Raw genomic sequence first — 21,908 nt, 5'->3', positions numbered from 1 at the left:
GATGTACTGTTGAGGCTTCATTAGACTCTGCTGGGGATATATTTCGAATATTGTGAGCCACTTTGGACACCATTTCTAAGAAGGATGTGCTGGCCTTGGAGAGGGTCTAGAGGGGGTTCACCAAAGCTTGATGTATGAGGGGCAGGTGAAGATTCTGGGTCTCGATGGAGTTTAGAAGCGGTGAGGGGAGATCGAATTGAAAGTTATAGAGTATTGAAAGGATTACACAGAGTGGATGTTGGGGAGAAGTTGCTTAGGAAGAGAAACAAGGAACCAAGGGCTTCAAAGTAAAGAGACGGCCACTTAGAACTGAGGAGAGGAGGAATTTCTTCGGCCAGAGTGAGCTGTGAGAAGGATGCAAATATGCTTCAGGGTTACTTGGACAGGTTGAGGGTGAGCGCATTTGCGTGGAAGATGCAGTATAATGTGGGTAAAGGTGGGAATTTAATATTGAATAGGGAAATGAGGCTAGGGGAGGGGTGCTGAGGGAGAGGAAAGAGGGGGAGGAGGGCTGGGCGGAGGGGTCTGGCAGAGGGGAGGCTGGGAGAGAGGAGGGTGGGGGATGAGGGGCTGCGAGAGGGGAGGTTGGGGAGGCAGGAGGAGGGGAGAGCGGGGGAGGGGAGGTTGGGGAGGTAGGAGGAGGGGAGAGTGGAGGAGGGGAGGTTGGGGAGGTAGGAGGAGGGGAGAGTGGGGGAGGGAGGTTGGGGAGACAGGAGGAGGGGAGAGTGGAGGAGGGGAGGTTGGGAAGGCAGGAGGAGGGGAGAGGGGAGAGGGGTGTTGGGGAGGCAGGAGGAGGGGAGAGTGGGGGAGGGGAGGTAAGAGGAGGGGAGAGTGGGGGAGGGGAAGTTGGGGAGGCAGGAGGAGGGTAGAGGGGGAGAGGGGAGGTTAGGGAGGCAGGAGGAGGGGAGAGTGGGGGAGGGGAGGTTAGGGAGGCAGGAGGAGGGGAGAGTGGGGGAGGGGAGGTTAGGGAGGCAGGAGGAGGGGAGAGTGGGGGAGGGGAGGTTGGGGAGGTAGGAGGAGGGGAGAGTGGGGGAGGGGAGGTTAGGGAGGCAGGAGGAGGGGAGAGTGGGGGAGGGGAGGTTGGGGAGGTAGGAGGAGGGGAGAGTGGGGGAGGGGAAGTTGGGGAGGCAGGAGGAGGGGAGAGTGGGGGAGGGGAAGTTGGGAAGGCTGGAGGAGGGGAGAGTGGGGGAGGGGAGGTTGGAGAGACAGGAGGAGGGGAGAGGGGGGAGGGGGGTTGGGAAGGCTGGAGGAGGGGAGGGGGGGAGGGGATGTTGGAGAGACAGGAGGAGGGGAGAGGGGGGAGGGGGGTTGGGAAGGCTGGAGGAGGGGAGAGTGGGGGAGGGGAGGTTGGAGAGACAGGAGGAGGGGAGAGTGGAGGAGGGGAGGTTGGAGAGACAGGAGGAGGGGAGAGGGAGGAGGGGGGCTGGGAAGGCTGAACGAGGCGAGGTTGGGAGGGGAGATTGTGGACAGGAGGTTAGGAGAGGGGGAGTTAGGGGAAGGAGGACTGTGAAACAAATCTCACTCAGTGAAGGAGGAAATGTGTCAAAGAGAAAGCTCACAAAGCACAACTGTGTGAGATGTGAAAACATTGATTGTATGGCTTGGTACGTTTGAAAATGATCACGGCAAAATATGTTTGTCTTCCAATTTTACAGAAACAGGAGCTCAGCATGAAAGCAACAACCTTCAAAGTGAAGTATGTTCAATGGGGCATTGATACTGATTGAGTGTTATACACAGTGTTTACACTAACCGCGTGTGTTATACACAGTGTTTACACTAACCGTGTGTGTTATACACAGTGTTTACACTAACCGTGTGTGTTATACACAGTGTTTACACTAACCGTGTGTGTTATACACAGTGTTTACACTAACCGCGTGTGTTATACACAGTGTTTACACTAACCACGTGTGTTATACACAGTGTTTACACTAACCGTGTGCGTTATACACAGTGTTTACACTAACCGTGTGTGTTATACACAGTGTTTACACTAACCGTGTGTGTTATACACAGTGTTTACACTAACCGTGCGTGTTATACACAGTGTTTGCACTAACCGTGTGTGATAATAGTGTTTACACTAACCGTGTGTGTTATACACAGTGTTTACACTAACCGTGTGTGTTATACACAGTGTTTACACTAACCGTGTGTGTTATACGCAGAGTTTGCACTAACTGTGTGTGTTATACACAGTGTTTACACTAACTGTGTGTGTTATACACCGTGTTTACACTAACCGTGTGTGTTATACACAGTGTTTACACTAACCGTGTGTGATAATACAGTGTTTACACTAACTGTGTGTGTTATACACAGTGTTTACACTAACCCGTGTGTGTTATACACAGTGTTTACACTAACCGCGTGTGTTATACACCGTGTTTACACTAACCGTGTGTGTTATACACAGTGTTTACACTAACCGTGTGTGATAATACAGTGTTTACACTAACCGTGTGTGTTATACACAGTGTTTACACTAACCGTGTGTGTTATACACAGTGTTTACACTAACCGTGTGTGTTATACACAGTGTTTACACTAACCGTGTGTGTTATACACAGTGTTTACACTAACCGTGTGTGTTATACGCAGAGTTTGCACTAACTGTGTGTGTTATACACAGTGTTTACACTAACCGTGTCACTCACCGTGTGTGTTATACACAGTGTTTACACTAACCGTGTGTTATACACAGAGTTTGCACTAACTGTGTGTGTTATACACAGTGTTTACACTAACCGTGTCACTCACCGCGTGTGTTATACACAGTGTTTACACTAACCGTGTGTGTTATACACAGAGTTTGCACTAACTGTGTGTGTTATACACAGTGTTTACACTAACCCGTGTGTGTTATACACAGTGTTTACACTAACCGTGTGCGTTATACACAGTGTTTACACTAACCGTGTGTGTTATACACAGTGTTTACACTAACCGTGTGTGTTATACACAGTGTTTACACTAACCGTGCGTGTTATACACAGTGTTTGCACTAACCGTGTGTGATAATAGTGTTTACACTAACCGTGTGTGTTATACACAGTGTTTACACTAACCGTGTGTGTTATACACAGTGTTTACACTAACCGTGTGTGTTATACGCAGAGTTTGCACTAACTGTGTGTGTTATACACAGTGTTTACACTAACTGTGTGTGTTATACACCGTGTTTACACTAACCGTGTGTGTTATACACAGTGTTTACACTAACCGTGTGTGATAATACAGTGTTTACACTAACTGTGTGTGTTATACACAGTGTTTACACTAACCCGTGTGTGTTATACACAGTGTTTACACTAACCGCGTGTGTTATACACCGTGTTTACACTAACCGTGTGTGTTATACACAGTGTTTACACTAACCGTGTGTGATAATACAGTGTTTACACTAACCGTGTGTGTTATACACAGTGTTTACACTAACCGTGTGTGTTATACACAGTGTTTACACTAACCGTGTGTGTTATACACCGTGTTTACACTAACCGTGTGTGTTATACACAGTGTTTACACTAACTGTGTGTGTTATACACAGTGTTTACACTAACCCGTGTGTGTTATACACAGTGTTTACACTAACCGTGTGTGTTATACGCAGAGTTTGCACTAACCGTGTGTGTTATACACAGTGTTTACACTAACCGTGTCACTCACCGTGTGTGTTATACACAGTGTTTACACTAACCGTGTGTGTTATACACAGAGTTTGCACTAACTGTGTGTGTTATACACAGTGTTTACACTAACCGTGTCACTCACCGTGTGTGTTATACACAGTGTTTACACTAACCGTGTGTGTTATACACAGAGTTTGCACTAACTGTGTGTGTTATACACAGTGTTTACACTAACCGTGTCACTCACCGCGTGTGTTATACACAGTGTTTACACTAACCCGTGTGTGTTATACACAGTGTTTACACTAACCCGTGTGTGTTATACACAGTGTTTACACTAACCCGTGTGTGTTATGCACAGTGTTTACACTAACCCATGTGTGTTATACACAGTGTTTACACTGACCCATGTGTGTTATACACAGCGTTTACACTAACCCGTGTGTGTTATGCACAGTGTTTACACTAACCGTGTCTGTTATACACAGTGTTTACACTAACCCGTGTGTGTTATGCACAGTGTTTACACTAACCGTGTCTGTTATACACAGTGTTTACACTAACCCGTGTGTGTTATGCACAGTGTTTACACTAACCCGTGTGCGTTATACACAGTGTTTACACTAACCCGTGTGTGTTATACACTGTGTGTACTCTGACCCGTGTGCGTTATACACAGTGTTTACACAAACCCGTGTGTGTTATACACAGTGTTTACACTAACCCGTGTGTGTTATACACAGTATTTACATTAACCCTTGTGTATTATACAGTGTTTACGCTAACCTGTGTGTGTTATACCGTGTTTACACTAACCGTGTGTGTAATACAAAGTGTTTACACTAACCAGGGGGTGTTATACACAGTGTTTACACTAACCCGTGTGTGTGTTACGTGCAGTGTCTACACTAACCAGTGTGTGTGTTATGTGCAGTGTTTACACTAACCAGTGTGTGTGTTATGTGCAGTGTTTACACTAACCGGTGAGTGTGTGTTATGTGCAGTGTTTACAATAACCGGTGTGTTTGTGTTATGTGCAGTGTTTACAATAACCGGTGTGTGTGTGTTTTAAGTGCAGTGTTTACAATAACCGGTGTGTTTGTGTTATGTGCAGTGTTTACAATAACCGGTGTGTGTGTTATGTGCAGTGTTTACACTAACTGGTGTGTGTGTTATGTGCAGTGTTTACACTAACTGGTGTGTGTGTTATGTGCAGTGTTTACAATAACCGGTGTGTGTGTTATGTGCAGTGTTTACAATAACCGGTGTGTGTGTTATGTGCAGTGTTTACAATAACCGGTGTGTGTGTTATATGCAGTGTTTACAATAACCGGTGTGTGTGTTATGTGCAGTGTTTACAATAACCGGTGTGTGTGTTATGTGCAGTGTTTACAATAACCAGTGTGTGTGTTATGTGCAGTGTTTACAATAACCGGTGTGTGTGTTATATGCAGTGTTTACAATAACCAGTGTGTGTGTTATGTGCAGTGTTTACAATAACCGGTGTGTGTGTTATGTGCAGTGTTTACAATAACCGGTGTGTGTGTTATGTGCAGTGTTTACAATAACCGGTGTGTGTGTTATGTGCAGTGTTTACAATAACCGGTGTGTGTGTGTTTTAAGTGCAGTGTTTACAATAACCGGTGTGTGTGTTATGTGCAGTGTTTACAATAACCGGTATGTGTGTTATGTGCAGTGTTTACAATAACCGGTGTGTGTGTTATGTGCAGTGTTTACACTAACTGGTGTGTGTGTTATGTGCAGTGTTTACACTAACTGGTGTGTATGTTTTAAGTGCAGTGTTTACACTAACCGGTGTGTGTGTTATGTGCAGTGTTTACACTAACCGATGTGTGTGTTATGTGCAGTGTTTACACTAACTGGTGTGTGTGTTATGTGCAGTGTTTACACTAACCGATGTGTGTGTTATGTGCAGTGTTTACACTAACCGATGTGTGTGTTATGTGCAGTGTTTACACTAACTGGTGTGTGTGTTATGTGCAGTGTTTACACTAACCGATGTGTGTGTTATGTGCAGTGTTTACACTAACCGATGTGTGTGTTATGTGCAGTGTTTACACTAACTGGTGTGTATGTTTTAAGTGCAGTGTTTACACTAACCGGCGTATGTTTTGTGCAGTGTTTACACTAACCGGTGTGTGTATGTTAGGTGCAGTGTTTACACTAACCGGTGTGTGTATGTTAGGTGCAGTGTTTACACTCACCAGTGTGTGCGTGTTATGTGCAGTGTTTACACTAACCGGTGTGTGTATGTTATGTGCTGTGTTTACACTAACCGGTGTGTGTGTTCTGTGCACTGTTTACACTAACTGGTAAGTGTTATGTACTCAGTCAAGGCTGGAGAGGAAAAATCATTTCTTTTTTCCTGCAATGAGGGCACTGTTGCCCAGGACAGCATTCGTTACCCTTCAGAAGAGCAAGAAAATCAGGGTCTGATCATGACCTCTGCTATTTTGAGTCTCTTGCTGCTCCCATTATTCATTATGTCCCTGAATGGGCTGGAATGGAAGCTTGAAATGTGTCTTTTTGCACTTTTTTAACAGGTCGAACAGGGGATGGTTTATGCGACACTGGATCTGAATGTACTGGCGAAAGCTTCATCACAAAGGGAAAATGTAGAAGAGACTGTGTACGCTGCTGTGAAGTGCAGCCAAACTTAATAGTGGCCCGTTGCCTTGTGTGGAACCTCTTTTAAAAATGGTTTACAACATCTGTGTAATAAACGCTGTGAATTTCTATATGTGCATATAAGCATGAGCTCGTGTTCTGTCTGAAATCCATCTTGCCTTGTGTAGTCCTGCTCCTGTTTCTCTGGCTGGCTGTTAAAATACAGGAATATCGGACAAACAATGGGCCACCATCAGCATTACTCCCTTTGGATTTATTCCCCCTTTTCCGATTCTGTTCTTACCTTGCCATGACGCAGGCTGGAACTCTCCGATCGTGTAGACCCCACTACATAGTGGCACAGTGGTTAGCACTGCTGCCTCACAGCGCCAGGGACCCGGGTTCGATCCCCGTCCTCGGGTCACTGTCTATGCGAGAGCCTGCACATTCTCCCCGTGTCTGGGTGGGTTTGCTCCGGTTTCCTCCCACAGTCTGAAAGACGTGCTGGTTAGGTGCATTGGCCATGCTAAATTCTCCCGGGGTGTGGGGACTAGGGGATTTTCACAGTAACTTTGTTGCAGTGTTAATGTCTTACTTGTGACGCTAATAACAAAACTTAACTTGAAAATGAACTTCAATCTTTACTGCTGCCAGTGTGAACAAAGGATTTGGCACTCAGTGGTGGCACAGTGGTCAGCAATGCTGCCTCACAGCGCCGTGGGCCTGGGTTCGATTCCCGGCTTGGGTCACTGTTCAAAGATGTGCGGGTTAGATTGATTTTTTTTTTTAAATTCATTTTAAAATTCATTGGCTGGCCAGCATTTATTGCCCATCCCTGGTTGAGCTTATTCAGAGGGCAGCTGAGAGTCAGCCATGTTGCTGAGGCTTTGGAGTCACATGTAGGCCAGACCGAGTAAGAACAGCAGATTTCCTTCCCTAAAGGACATTAGTGAACCCGATGGGCTTTTCTGACAATCGACAATGGTTTCATGGTCACCCGTAGATTCTTAATTCCAGATATATTGGAATTGGAATATTTTTTATTAGTGAGTTCAAATTTCACCGCCTGCTGTGGCAGGATTCGAACCCGGGTCCCCAGAATGTTCGCTGGATTTCTGGGTTAATAATCTAGCGATAATACCATGGGAAACTAACCGGGGGATTAGCAGGGTAGAAGTGCGGGGTTATGGGGATAGGGCCTGGGTGGGATTGCGGTGAGTGCAGACTCGATGGGCTGAATGGTCTCCTTCAGCACTGCAGAGGTTCCATGGTCCATTTATCGGACTGGAGTTGCGGATGAGGTCGGAGAATTTTGGCCATAGCCTCAGTAAGGAAAGCTCGGATTGGAAATGTCCCCCACCCCATCGATGCATAATATTTTGTATGCATCCCACTGTTCAATGAGACCTGTACAAAAAAACCTTAAACAAATCATCTATAGCACCGCATTCAACAGCACTCATTGTTATCACAATGGTCCATAACTTCCAGTCCGAATCCCGACTTAAGTCGACTGCACAGAGAATCCCTACAGTGCCATTTGACCCATTGAGTGTGCACCGATCACAATCCCACCCAGAACCTATTCCCATCGCCCCACAAATCTACCCTGCTAATCCCCCTGGCACCCGGGGCAATTTTAGCATGGTCAATCAACCTAACCAGCACATCTTTTGGAGGAAACCGGAGCACCCGGAGGAAACCCACGCAGACACGGGGAGAATGTGCGAACTCCGCACAGACAGCGACCCGAGGCTGGAATCGAACCCAGTTCCCTGGCGCTGTGAGGCAGCAGTGCTAACCGCTGCGCCACCCCACTGTGCACTGCACATGTGCATTGGGATAATGCGGAAGTAACATGGACATGCTCGCTGGAAACGCGCCATATTTAAACATCTCATTCTGCTTTCAAAAACATTGGCACTGAGGAGTTAAGCTACACTCTCTCCCTTGCCTCAGTTACTTGCACTGATGATGAGTGAGTTTTTACCCTTATTTATTTGTATTTTTTTTCTGGTCTAGCGACAGCGATGAGAGGCAGCAGACATTCTTTTTAATAAATGTTTTAACATGATGTTCAACATATACGTGTAATGCACAGAAAAATATGTTTTTTCTCCCTAAATTTTGTTATGGTCAATAATTCCAGTAAAAGAACAACTGGGTTCATAGATAACAAGCTGGGGGTTTGTGTCTGGAATAAATTTCAGCTGAATCAGAGAAGAGAATCCCTGCAGTGCAGACGGAGGCCATTCGATCCATTGAGATGGTGCTGACCACAATCCCACCTCGATCCTATCCCCACAGCCCTACATATTTGCCCCACTAATTCCCCTGACACTAAGGGGCAATTTTAGCGTGGCCAATCCACCTAACCCGCAGATCTTTGGGCTCTGGGAGGAAACCGGAGCACCCGGAGGAAACCCACGCAGACACGGGGACAACATGCAAACGTCGCACAGACCCAAGCTGGGAAACGAACCTGGGCCCCTGGCCATGTGAGGCAGCAGTGCTGACCACTGTGCCACCGTGCTGCCCAAGAGTAATGTCAGAAATGATCCAGAGATCAGAACAACCAGACCCCAATGGGAAGGACTGAATCCTTGAGTCTAGCGTCTCAGACCACTTGGCAATCCTGAGAAGGCCATTTGGGTTTTGCTATTGACTTTAATAAGAACATAAGAACATAAGAAATAGGAGCAGGAGTAGGCCATCCAGCCCTTCGAGCCTGCCCCGCCATTCAATAAGATCATGGCTGATCTGTCGTGGCTCAGTTCCACTTTCCCGCCCTCTCCCCATAACCCTTAATCCCCTCACTTATCAAAAACCCATCAACCCGCGTCTTAAAAATATTTAGCGAGGCAGCCTCCACCACTTCAACGGGCAGAGAATTCCAGAGATTCACCACCCTTTGAGTGAAGAAGTTCCTCCTCAACTCCGTTCTAAACCGCCTCCCCTTTATCTTGAGGCTGTGCCCCCTAGTCCTACTGTCCTTTCTGAGCGGGAAGAGTCTCTCCACCTCTATCCTATCCATCCCATTCATCATCTTATACGTCTCAATGAGATCTCCCCTCATTCTTCTAAACTCTAACGAGTACAAGCCTAGTTTATTCAGCCTCTCCTCGTAGCTCAATCCCCTCAACTCCGGTATCAGCCTAGTAAACCTCCTCTGCACTCCCTCCAGGGCCAAAATATCCTTGCGCAGGTGCGGCGCCCAAAACTGCACACAGTACTCCAGCTGCGGCCTCACCAATGCCCTATACAGCCGCAGCAAGACCTCCCTACTTTTATATTCAATCCCCCTCGCTATGACCCCAATTTTAAGAGTCTCCCTGATGCCATGTTGATCTTTAGAAGCCTACTTTGGTCATGGGAAGTTTGCAGCTTGGCTCGTTCATATGGCCTCAGAAATATATTCCTTAAGATGGCAAGCCTCCTATAAGCTGACGTAAAGTATCTCACTGACGGATATTGCAGAGTCCAGTGCAGGTTGAAAATCTGGAGTCATATTGCACCATCACGCTTTTAGTCTGACTTTTAACTGAAGTTCTTCTTGAGGCTTCAATGTTGGTTACATGTGAAATGTAGAGTTATTCTGTCCAAACTCTTCTCTTTACTCCTTCCCCCCGCTTTCCCTCTTCTACCTTTATTCCATCTTCCTCCCCTCCCTCACACCCATTCCCCTCCATCCTACCCTCCCCCTCCTCTCTTCCCCTATACCCTATTGTCCCCTCCTTTCCCCCCAATCCATTCCCTCCCTTTCCACTGCCCCATCCCCTATTGCCCCCTGCCTTTCCCCCTCTCTCTTCCGTACTCTCCCTCCCCCTCCCAGTTTCCCCATTCCCTCCGCCCTTCCCTCTGCCTCGTCCCATTCTTCCCCCTTCACCCCCTCTCCCTCCCCCCTCACCTCTGCCCTTTCCCCATCCCAACCTCCACTCTATTTTCACCTTTCACCAATCCCCCCCCCCAATTCTTCCCCTTCCCCCTTCCGCTCTCTCCTTCCCTGTCCCCCATATCTTCCCCCTCTGCCTTCCCCCTCCCATCCTCTTCCTCACCCCATTTCCTCCCACTTGTTGGCTCTCTTTTCCCTCCTTACCCCCTCCTTACATCCCATCCTCAGCTCCTTCATTAATAACAGAGTTGTTCTGTTAAGAACATAAGAACATAAGAAATAGGAGCAGGAGTAGGCCATCCAGCCCTTCGAGCCTGCCCCGCCATTCAATAAGATCATGGCTGATCTGTCGTGGCTCAGTTCCACATTCCCGCCCTCTCCCCATAACCCTTAATCCCCTCGCTTATCAAAAATCCATCAACCCGCGTCTTAAAAATATTTAGCGAGGCAGCCTCCACCACTTCAACGGGCAGAGAATTCCAGAGATTCACCACCCTTTGAGTGAAGAAGTTCCTCCTCAACTCCGTTCTAAACCGCCTCCCCTTTATCTTGAGGCTGTGCCCCCTAGTCCTACTGTCTTTTTTGAGCGGGAAGAGTCTCTCCACCTCTATCCTATCCATCCCATTCATCATCTTATACATCTCAATGAGATCTCCCCTCATTCTTCTAAACTCTAACGAGTACAAGCCCAGTTTATTCAGCCTCTCCTCATAGCTCAACCCCCTCAACTCCGGTATCAGCCTAGTAAACCTCCTCTGCACTCCCTCCAAGGCCAAAATATCTTTGCACAGGTTAATGTATAAAAATATTTTATTGATTGCCGTTGTAGAGAAAGTATATATTTTGTCAAAAATTTGAAAAGCTGAGGCAAATAAAATGTCTCAATTCAGCTGCTGAAATGTTTTAAGTTTATTTATTAGTGTCACGAGCAGGCTGACATTAACACTGCAATGAAGTTACTGTGAAAATCCCCTGGTAACCACACTCCAGTGCCTGTTCGGGTACACCAAGGGAGAATTTAGCATGGCCAATGCACCTGAACAGCATGTCTTTCAGACTGTGGGAGGCCCCCGGAGGAAACCCATGCAGACACGGGGAGAATGTGTAAACCCCCCCCACACACAGTGCCCCAAACCGGGAATCGAACCTGGCTCCCTGGCAGTCTTTCAGAATAAGCCTACATTTATCGTAGGATCCCTACAACGCAGAAGGCGGCCATTTGGCCTATCAAGTCTGCACCGACCACAATCTCACCCAGGCCCCATCCCCACAACCCCATGCATTTACCCTAGCTAGTCGCCCTGACACTAAGGGGTACCTTAGCGTGGCCAATCCACCTACCCCGCGCATCTTTCGGACTGTGGGAGAAAACTGGAGTCCCCGGAGGGAGCTCACGCAGACATGGGGAGAATGTGCAATCCCCACACAGACAGGGACCCAAGCCGGGATTTGAACACGGGACCTTGGCACTGTGAGTCAGCAGTGCTATCCACTGTGCTACGCATTTTCACAATGACATTCGGAATGAATGGGGGCTGTATTCTTGTTGTTTAGCTGTGAGCCACCAGGCGGAGCTGTTGCAATATTTTGTGTCCTTTTTCACACACTAAAAACTTACCCTTTTAAATTCCGCTTCTGGAAACATGGCCGGAATTCTGCCAAAAAAATTCTAAGTGTCGAATTCATGGGAAAACTGGAGTAATTCACGCTGTTTTTCTCAGTGGGAGTTCAGGGAAGAATCTCCCGCACACTCCACTGCAGAGGCCACCAGTGTGAATGTTATTACATTTCAGGAGGCGGGGCTTATTCCCAATGGAGAGGCTGAAATCAGCGTGCTGAGGGGGCTATTGCGCATGTGCTGATCTGTCAGTTCTGAGAAGGGCCCCACTATTGACCTCCCGATTGCTGGCCAGCCCCGCGAACCCCTCAATGCTGGCTCTCCGCTTCCCACGGCCCGATCACTGGGCCCCTCAACCATTCCCAGGCCCAGCCCCCATCCCTCACCCCCCCCAGGCCCACCTGGATCTCCAGCTCCCCCCTATTGTTTTATTTACCCCCCCCCAAAAGTAACCTACCGCCTCTCCGAGGTGCCAACTCCCACCAGCAAGCTGGCCGTCCCGCTGACTGCCCCCTTACAGCCCACGCCAATCGCTGGCCTCCCTCTATCCCCGACTGCAGAGTGGCAGTGGGACCCCCGCACTGCCGTCGATCACCCCCCCAGGCCCTGCCCACCTTGGCCCCTCCCCATCAGGCTCTGCCCCCAGCTGCTCCACGCCCATGGCACTGCTCCATGCCTGGTGGGCAGTGCCAAGTTGCACCCCAGGCAGTGGCACTTTGCCCCATTGGCAGTGCCAGGCAGCACAGGCTGGCACTGCCATGGTGCCAATGCCCAGGGAGCATCCCCCCCTGCACCCCACCCTCTGAGGGGCCCCGATTGCCCCCTCTTCACTCTAGTAGGGTCATGCCGATCACTCCCAAAAACTGGGGAGTTACTGTAAACCCCGTTGCAATGATCTATTCTATCTGAGGCCAGGGGACAGGGGGAGATGTGATGAGGGAACGGCCCAGACCTGTATCCGCAGAGTCCTTGCGCTGCTGAAGGAGACCAGGAAGCTATTTGGCCATTGAAGCTGCCCTGATTCTCCAAATTACACAGCCCCCTCCCCCTCCCCCTCCCCCCGTCCCCCTCCGCCCCTGTAACCCTACACACTTACTGTGGCTAATCCACCCAATGTGTACATCTTAGGACCACGAAGGGACAATTTAACATGGCCCCATCCACCTAACCTGCAATCTTTGGACTGTGGGAGGAAACCGGAGCACCCGGAGAAAACCCACGCAGGTACAGAGAGAACGCGCAGAATCCACATCGACAATGACCCAAGGCTGGAATCGAACCTGGGTCCCTTGCGCTGGGAGGAGGCAGTGCTAACCACTGTGCTACCGTGCCATCCTTAGTTGCTGGCACAATGATTTGCGTTGCCTCCTCCCAGCGCCAGGGACCCAGGTTCGATTCTAGCCTCGGGTCACTGTCTGTGTGGAGTCTGCGCATTCTCCCCGTGTCTGCGTGGGTTTCCTCCGGATGCTCCGGTTTCCTCCCACGATCCGAAAGACGTGCTGGTTCGGCGCGTTGACCTGAACAGGGGCCGGAGTGTGGCGACGAGGGGAATTTTACAGTAACTTCATTGCACTGTTAATGTAGGCCTTACTTGTGACTAAGAATTAAACTTTAACTTTGAACTTGCCACACAAACGTCACATGAAGCTGCTCACAAAACTTGCGGCTTACATGCCTCAAAGATTTAAAAGCATTCTTGTTTTTGTTCGCCCCTGAGATGTAATTGTTAACCAGACCACAAAGAATAAATGGCCAACGGAGATTAGAACTATTCTATTTTTGTATATGGAACAAATCCAAGTGTTCAGCTAATCATCTACATTACAATGTGTGAGAGGCGTTTCAGGAACTCAGTCATCATCTCTCCCCTGATAAGTTTATCACAGAATCACATGAGGGCAAGGTAAATTTTGATGTTATCAGGAAGGAACTTTCAACAGTTAACAGGGCAGCACGGTAGCACAGTGGTTAGCACTGCTGCTTCACAGCTCCAGGGTCCTGGGTTCAATTCCTGGCTTGGGTCACTGTCTGTGTGGAGTTTGCACATTCTCCTCGTGTCTGCGTGGGTTCACTCCGGTTTCCTCCCACAGCCCAAAGATGTGTGGGTTAGGTTGATTGGCTGTGCCGAGAAATTGTCCCTTAGTGTCCAGGGCCGTGTAGGTTGGAGGGGATTAGTGGATATAATATATGGGGGTAGGGCATGGTTGGGATTATGTTTGGTGCAGACTCGAAGGGCCTACTTTCTGCACCGTATGATTCTATGATAACTGGGGGAGCCTGTGGGAAGGCAAAGGGACGTCTGATAAGTGGGAGGCTTTCAAAAGTGTGTTAACCAATGTTCAGTGTAAGAACATCTCTCTGAGAGTAAGAGGCAAGGCTGATAGAAGTAGGGAACCCTGGATGACTCAGGATATTGAAGCCCTCTCCAAGAAGAAGAAAGAGACACATGACATGCATAGGCAGCTGGGATCAAGTGGATTCCTTGAAGAGTATAGGGGGTGTAGAGTTAAGAGAGAAATCAGGAGGGTAAAAAGGGGACATGAGATTATTTTGGCAGATAAGGCAAAGGAGAAACCGAAGAGCTTTTACAAAGCTATAAGGGCAAAAGAGTAACAAGGGAGAGAGTAGGGCCTCTTAAGGATCGTAAGAAGTCTGACAACACCAGGTTTTAGTCCAACCGATTTATTTGATAGTAAACTCACAAGCTTTCGAGGTTTCCCTCTTCGTCAGGTGAATGAAGAGTTCTGGCCTCAAACAGAGCATATAACAGCACAGACAGTTTACAGATTACTGATTAGATTGTGAATCTTTACACCTAACCTGCTATTCAAGTCTTGAAGTGGCCAACACTGTGAGTGGAAGGAGCACTGATCACAGGTTAAAGAGATGTGTATTGTCTCCAGACAGTACAGCAAGTGAGGTTTTGCAAACCCAGGCAAGTCACAGGGATTACAGATAGTGCGACACGAACCCAAGTTTACTATCAAATAAATCGGTTGGACTTAAACCTGGTGTCGTCAGACTTTTTACTGTGTTTACCCCAGTCCAACGCCGGCATCTCCGCATCTTACAGATCAACAAGGTCATCTGTGTGCGGATCCACAAGAGATGGGTGAGATCCCAAATGAATATTCCTCATCAGTATTTACTGTTGAGAAAAGCATGGATGTTAGGGAATTTGGGGAAATAAATGGTGATGTCTTAAGGAATGTACATATTACAGAGAAGGAGGTGCTGGAAGTCTTAAAATGCATCAAGGTTGATAAATCCCCGGGACCTGATGAAGTGTATCCCAGGATATTGTGGGAGGCTAGGGAGGAAATTGTGGGTCCCCTAGCCGAGATATCTGAATCATGGATAGTCACAGGTGAGGTGCCTGAAGATTGGAAGTTGACAAATGTTGTGCCTTTGTTTAAAAAGGGCTGCAGGGAAAAGCCTGGGAACTACAGGCCAGTGAGCCTCACATCTGTGGTGGGGCAGTTTTTGGAAGGTATTCTGAGAGACGGGATCTGCAGGTATTTAGAAACACAAGGACTGATTAGGGACAGTCAGCATGGCTTTGTGAGTGGAAAATCATGTCTCACAAATCTGATTGAGTTTTTTGAAGGGGTTACCAAGAAGGTAGATGAGGGCAGTGCAGCTGATGTTGTCTACCTGGACTTTAACAAGGCTTTTCACAAGGTACCGCATAGTAGGTTGTTGCACAAGGTTAAATCTCCAGGGATCGAGGGTGAGGTATCGAAATGGATACAAAATTGGCTTGATGTTAGAAGCCAGAGGATGGTTGTAGCGGGTTGTTTTTCAAACTGGAGACCAGCAGTGTGCCTCAGGAATCAGTGCTGGGTCTACTATTATTTGTCATTATATTAATTATTAGTGTGCACGGTTAGTAAGTTTGCCGATGACACCAAGATTGGTGGCATAGTGGACAGTGAGGAAGTGTATCTAAGATTGAAACGGGATCTTGATCAATTGGGCCAGTGGGCTGACAAATGGCAGATGGAGTTTAATTTAGACGAATGCGAGGTGATGTATTTTGGTAGATTGAACCAGGGCAGGATTTATTCAGTTAATGATAGGGCATTGGGGAGAGTTACAGAACAAAGAGATCTAGGGGTACATGTTCATAGCTCCTTGAAAGTGGAGTCACAGGTGGACAGAGTGTTGAAGAAGGCATTCAGCATGCTTGGTTTCATCTGTCAGAACATTGAATAGAGGAGTTGGGATGTCTTGTTGAAGTTGTACAAAACATCGGTAAGGCCATACTTGGAATAGTGCATGCAGTTCTAGTCACCCGATTATAGAGAGGATATTATTAAACTAGAAAGAGTGCAGAAAAGATTTACTAGGATGCTACTGGGACTTGATGGATTGAGTTATAAGGAGAGGCTGGATAGACCGGGGCTTTTTTCTCTGGATCACAGGAGACTGAGAGGTGATCTTATAGAGGTCTATAAAATACTGAGGGGCACAGATTAACTAGATCGTCAATATCTTTTCCCAAAGGTAGGGGAGTCTAAAACTAAAGGACGTAGGTTTAAGGTGAGAGGGGAGAGATACAAAAGGTCCGGAGGGGCAATTTTTTCGCACAGAGGGTGGTGAATGTTTGGAATGAGCTGCCAGAGGTAGTAGTAGAGGCGGGTACAATTTTGTCTTTTGAAAAGCGTTCAGTTACATTGGTAAGATGGGTATAGAGGGATATGGGCCAAACGCAGGCAATTGGGACCAGCTTATGGCCTAAAAGAAGGGGTGTGATGGACAAGGTGGGCCGAACTTTCCATGATGTAAATCTCTGACTCTATGACATTTCTACCCCTTGTTATCACCTTTGAGAATGATAGAGAGTTTCCAGTTCCAGAGTTCTCTGTATTCTCAAAACTGGGGATTTCCAATTTCCAGAGTGAGGAATGTGGTAAGTGCAAACAGATCGGAGCTTGCTTCTCCAAACAAGACACGGAAGAGGTTATTCATCATTGATTGCCTGACTCAGACGCCAGACATTGCGCAGTGAAAAGGCTGACCATATCAGGACATCCAGCGGAGGCGATAGCCTGGCGGTTTCATCGCTAGATTACTAATTCAGAAACTCAGCTAACGTTCTGGGGAGGTGGCTTGAATGCAGTTGGCGTGGTACGGTGGAGAGCACTGCTGCCTCACGGCGCACGGAGCCAGGTTTGATTCCCAGCTTGGGTCACTGTCTGTGTAGCGTCTGCACGTTCTCCCCGTGTCTGCGTGGGTTTCCCCCGGGTGCTCCGGTCTCTTCTCACAGTCCGAATGACGTGCCGGTTAGGCGCATTGGCCGTGCTAAATTCTCCCTCAGTGTACCCGAACAGGTGCCCGAATGTGGCGATGAGTGGATTTTCACACTAACTTCATTGCAGTGTTAATGTAAGCCTACTTAGAAATCAAAGAAAAATCATACAAACCCTACAGTGCAGAAAGAGGCCATTTGGCCCATCGAGTCTGTACTGACCACAATCCCACCCAGGCCCTACCCCCACATCCCTACACATTTTACCCACTAATCCCTCTAACGTACGCATCCCAGGATACTAAGGGGCAATTTTAGCATGACCAATCAATCTAACCTGCACATCTTTGGACTGTGGGAGGGAACCAGAGCACCCAGAGAGAACCCACGCAGACACGAGGAGAATGTGCAAACTCCACACAGACAGTGACCCGAGCCGGGAATCGAACCCAGGAACCCTGGGGCTGTGAGGCAGCAATGTTCACCACTGTGCCACCGTGCTGCCCCCTTTCTTTGAACTCCTGGTAGGACAAAAAGTGACAACCAAGCTACTACTGGCACCTTACATAAGAACATAAGAACATAAGAAATAGGAGCAGGAGTAGGCCATCTAGCCCTTCGAGCCTGCCCCGCCATTCAATAAGATCATGGCTGATCTGTCGTGGCTCAGTTCCACTTTCCCGCCCTCTCCCCATAACCCTTAATCCCCTCTCTTATCAAGAACCCATCAACCCGCTTCTTAAAAATATTTAGCGAGGCAGCCTCCACCACTTCAACGGGCAGAGAATTCCAGAGATTCACCACCCTTTGAGTGAAGAAGTTCCTCCTCAACTCCGTTCTAAACCGCCTCCCCTTTATCTTGAGGCTGTGCCCCCTAGTCCTACTGTCTTTTTTGAGCGGGAAGAGTCTCTCCACCTCTATCCTATCCATCCCATTCATCATCTTATACGTCTCAATGAGATCTCCCCTCATTCTTCTAAACTCTAACGAGTACAAGCCTAGTTTATTCAGCCTCTCCTCATAGCTCATACCTTGCCACATGAGAAAGAGAAAAAGTTCTCCGTCAATAATCACCGACTTTGTGTTTGGATTTGGGGAATGGAAATTGTTTAAAGCCAGGGATAGAGACAACCAGGCAACTTTTTAAAATAAGAATCGCTGTGAAGGAAAGCAATGTTATTCAAAGGGCTTTTTTTTTAATATTGGGGGATGTATTTATCTTGGATGTTCAAATCACTTCCCTTTGTGGGTGATCTCATCTGTTCACTGAAAGGTTTTGTTCTTGTGAAATTCTGACGTGACAACTTCCCTTTTAGTATTTTCTCTCTCTTCTCACTTCATGAGATGCAAGCAATCGACTCACAAAGGAAAATTTAGCCAGCTTTGTATCTTCAGACTTTTCCCCAATTCTTCCAGGAATGAACATGGCAGGACAGCCCCAACATTCGTAGAATCAGACAAGACAGAGGGAGGCCATTTGGCCCATCGAGTCAGCACCAACAATGATCCCACCCAAACCCTATCCCCAGAATCCTGCATATTTACCCTGCTAAACTCCCTGACACTAAAAGACAACTTAGCATGGCCAATCAACCTAACTCATGCGTCTTTATAGTGAAGGAGGAAACTGGAGAAAACCCACGCAGATACAGGGAGAACGTGCAGACTCCACACAGAGAGTGACCCAGCCTGGGAATCGAACTCAGGACCCTGGCACTGTGAGGCAGCAGTGCTAACCACTGTGCCACCATACCACTTATTACTTAACCATCCATCTTTGCCATAACAAGGAGATGTTGACATTTATTAATTCCGCACTGGACTACAAACAGTGAGAGATTCAGCGATGTAACGTCACAGGCTGGTGATTAGATAAAGCTTACAGTTTTCTTTTATTAGTGTCACAAGTAAGGCTTACATTAACACCGCAATGAAGCAACTGTGACAATCCCCTGGTCGCCATACTCCAGCGCAGTGGTTGTGCACACTGAGGGAGAATTTAGCATGGACAATCCGCCTAACCAGTACATCTTTAAGACTATGGGAAGAAACCGGAGCACCCAGAGGAAACCCACGCAGGTACAGGGGAACGAGCAGACCCCGCATTGACAGTGACCCAAGCCGTGAATCGAACCCGTGTCCCTGGCTCTATGAGACGGCAGTGCTAACCACTGTGCCACCTCAGATGCTCTCTTGCTGTGTGGTGTGGTGAGAAAGTTACTCACCGCATGTCAACCCAGATATTCGCCACATCTTGATGCAGTTGAAGGTGGACACTTCAGTGTCCGAGGAGTCGCGAACGGTGCTGAACATTGTGCGAACATCCCCACTTCTGACAGAGGGAAGAACATAAGAACATAAGAAATAGGAGCAGGAGTAGGCCATCTAGCCCTTCGAGCCTGCCCCGCCATTCAATAAGATCATGGCTGATCTGTCGTGGCTCAGTTCCACTTTCCCGCCCTCTCCCCATAACCCTTAATCCCCTCGCTTATCAAAAACCCATCAACCCGCGTCTTAAAAATATTTAGCGAGGCAGCCTCCACCACTTCAACGGGAGGAGAATTCCAGAGATTCACCACCCTTTGAGTGAAGAAGTTCCTCCTCAACTCCGTTCTAAACCGCCCCCCCCTTTATCTTGAGGCTGTGCCCCCTAGTCCTACTGTCTTTTTTGAGCGGGAAGAGTCTCTCCACCTCTATCCTATCCATCCCCTTCATCATCTTATATGTCTCAATGAGATCTCCCCTCATTCTTCTAAACTCTAACGAGTATAAGCCTAGTTTATTCAGCCTCTCCTCATAGCTCAACCCCCTCAACTCCGGTATCAGCCTAGTAAACCTCCTCTGCACTCCCTCCAAGGCCAAAATATCCTTGCATAAGTACAGCGCCCAAAACTGCACACAGTACTCCAGCTGCGGCCTCACCAATGCCCTATACAGCTGCAGCAAGACCTCCCTACTTTTATATTCAATCCCCCTCGCTATGAAGGCCAGCATCCCATTCGCCTTCCTGACCACCTGCTGCACCTGCAAGCTGGGTTTTTGCGACTCATGCACAAGGACCCCGAGGTCCCTCTGCACCATCGCCTGCTGCAGTTTTTCGCCACGTAAGTAATAGTCCTTCCTACCATTATTCCTACCAAAGTGGACCACCTCGCACTTGCCAACATTAAATTCCATTTGCCATTTCCTGGCCCATTCGCCCAGCCTATCTAGATCCTTCTGCAGACTCTCCACACCCTCCGCACAATTTGCCATTCCCCCAATCTTGGTGTCATCAGCAAATTTTGACACCATACACTCGGTTCCCTCCTCCAGATCATCTATATAAATGGTAAATAGCTGAGGTCCCAGCACCGACCCCTGGGGCACTCCACTAGTCACCAACCGCCAATCCGAATATCCGAAGGTCATTGACGAAGCAGTTGAAGGTGGTTGGGCCTCGGACACTACCCCGAGGGTCTCCTGCGGAGATGTTGCATCATCTGTGACACCGGGGACCACCGGAGGAAGCTGAGGTGGATTACCCACTTGGCACTTCTGGCTGAAGACTGCTGCAAATGTTTCAGCCTCACCTTTTCCTGCTCCTTCACCTCCCGTGAATCATTTAATTACCCATCGCCATTCTCGACTGGATGTGGCAGGACTGCAGATCTGATCCATTGGTTGTATATCTGTGTCTTTCGCTTGCTGTTCATGCTGTTTGGGTGCAATAGTCCTGTTTGGTAGCTTCACCAGGTTGGCACCTCAGTAGTGGGCACCCCTGGTGTTGCCCTTGGCATTATCTCCTGCACCCTGCATTGAACCAGGGAAGGCGGAAAAGAAACCCATAAAGGTGGGTACCTGGCATAAAAATAGCCGTCCGGCACGTAAGGGGTTAAAAGGCATTAAACCCGCACTGACTTCCAGCACAGACACTGACTTTCCAAACACAAACAATCACTTAAAATTTAAACGGCAGGACAGACAGTTAATTGAATTAAAACAGGGAACAAACGCTTCAGGAAGACAGGCACCTTAAAAGAGATAAAGATAGTCCTGGGATAATGGGGAGGAATGCGTAAACACAAAGGAACTATGTACTACAAGAATAGAATAAATTAAGTCATTGATAAGAGGAAATGTACCCATTCACGGAACAACGTGATACTGAAATGATAATACAAAGAACAAAGAACAAAACAGCCCGGGAAACAGGCCCTTTGGCCCAACGAGCCCACTCCACCATTTTAACATTACCAGTCCCCCCCTCCACCCATGACCCTTGTCTATGCTTATGGCATTCCACATTGAGGGAAAACTAATTTAGGGACAATTTATAATGGCTGTACCTGTCCATAATAATGAGCCAAGAAATGTTGTACCCATTTGACTGCAACGATCGTGTCCGGTCCACCCATTGTGTAAAGGGTATAAAGGTGGACTCTTTCTATTGTTTCATCGAGAGAAGGTAGCTGTCCAGTAGTGCAAGATGCTGGTGCCTTTTCTCCATGAAGCTTCGTTAAACAAAACTGTATTGCTGCTGCTCTAGTCTGACTCCGAAGTGGTAATTTTTCCCACAACAACCAGGGTTGAAATCCTGGCCTGATGGTGGTGGATGGGTTGAGGGGATGTGCAGGGCCATGAGGTTACAGAGTTGCTAGATTGACTTAAAGTCTGTCTCTGTCTCTCTCTGTCCCATTTAACACGGTGATAGTGCCACACAACACAATGGAGATCATTCTCAATGTGGAGACGGTAGTCACACTTACCGATACTATGTTGGACAGGTCCATCTGCAGATTGATAAGGATGAGGTCAAGTATATTATTTCTTATAAAAGTAAGGAGGTCTTGCTGCAACTGTACAGGGTAGTGGTGAGGCCGCAGCTGGAGTACGGTGTGCAGT

The 21,908-nt window shown here is 47.9% G+C and overlaps 1 protein-coding gene across 1 annotated transcript in view; it reads left to right on the top strand.

The window, feature by feature from the left end:
- Positions 1–6,842, top strand: part of LOC145337596 (poliovirus receptor homolog) — a 57,137-nt gene extending 50,295 nt beyond the window's left edge. Inside the window, exons 10-11 of the mRNA XM_080182389.1 lie at positions 1,656–1,696; positions 6,200–6,842. Coding sequence (XP_080038515.1) covers positions 1,656–1,696; positions 6,200–6,316 — 158 coding nt within the window. The 3' untranslated portion in view covers positions 6,317–6,842. The remainder of the gene's footprint in view (positions 1–1,655; positions 1,697–6,199) is intronic.
- The last annotated feature ends 15,066 nt before the right edge of the window (positions 6,843–21,908 follow it).

The sequence above is a fragment of the Carcharhinus amblyrhynchos genome, unplaced genomic scaffold (genome assembly GCF_965287045.1).
Source record: "Carcharhinus amblyrhynchos unplaced genomic scaffold, sCarAmb.v2.hapA scaffold_53, whole genome shotgun sequence".
In the NCBI taxonomy this organism is placed as follows: Eukaryota; Metazoa; Chordata; class Chondrichthyes; order Carcharhiniformes; family Carcharhinidae; genus Carcharhinus; species Carcharhinus amblyrhynchos.
The sequence above is the reverse complement of the archived record's forward strand: the minus strand, read 5'-3'. Positions and strand labels throughout refer to the sequence as shown.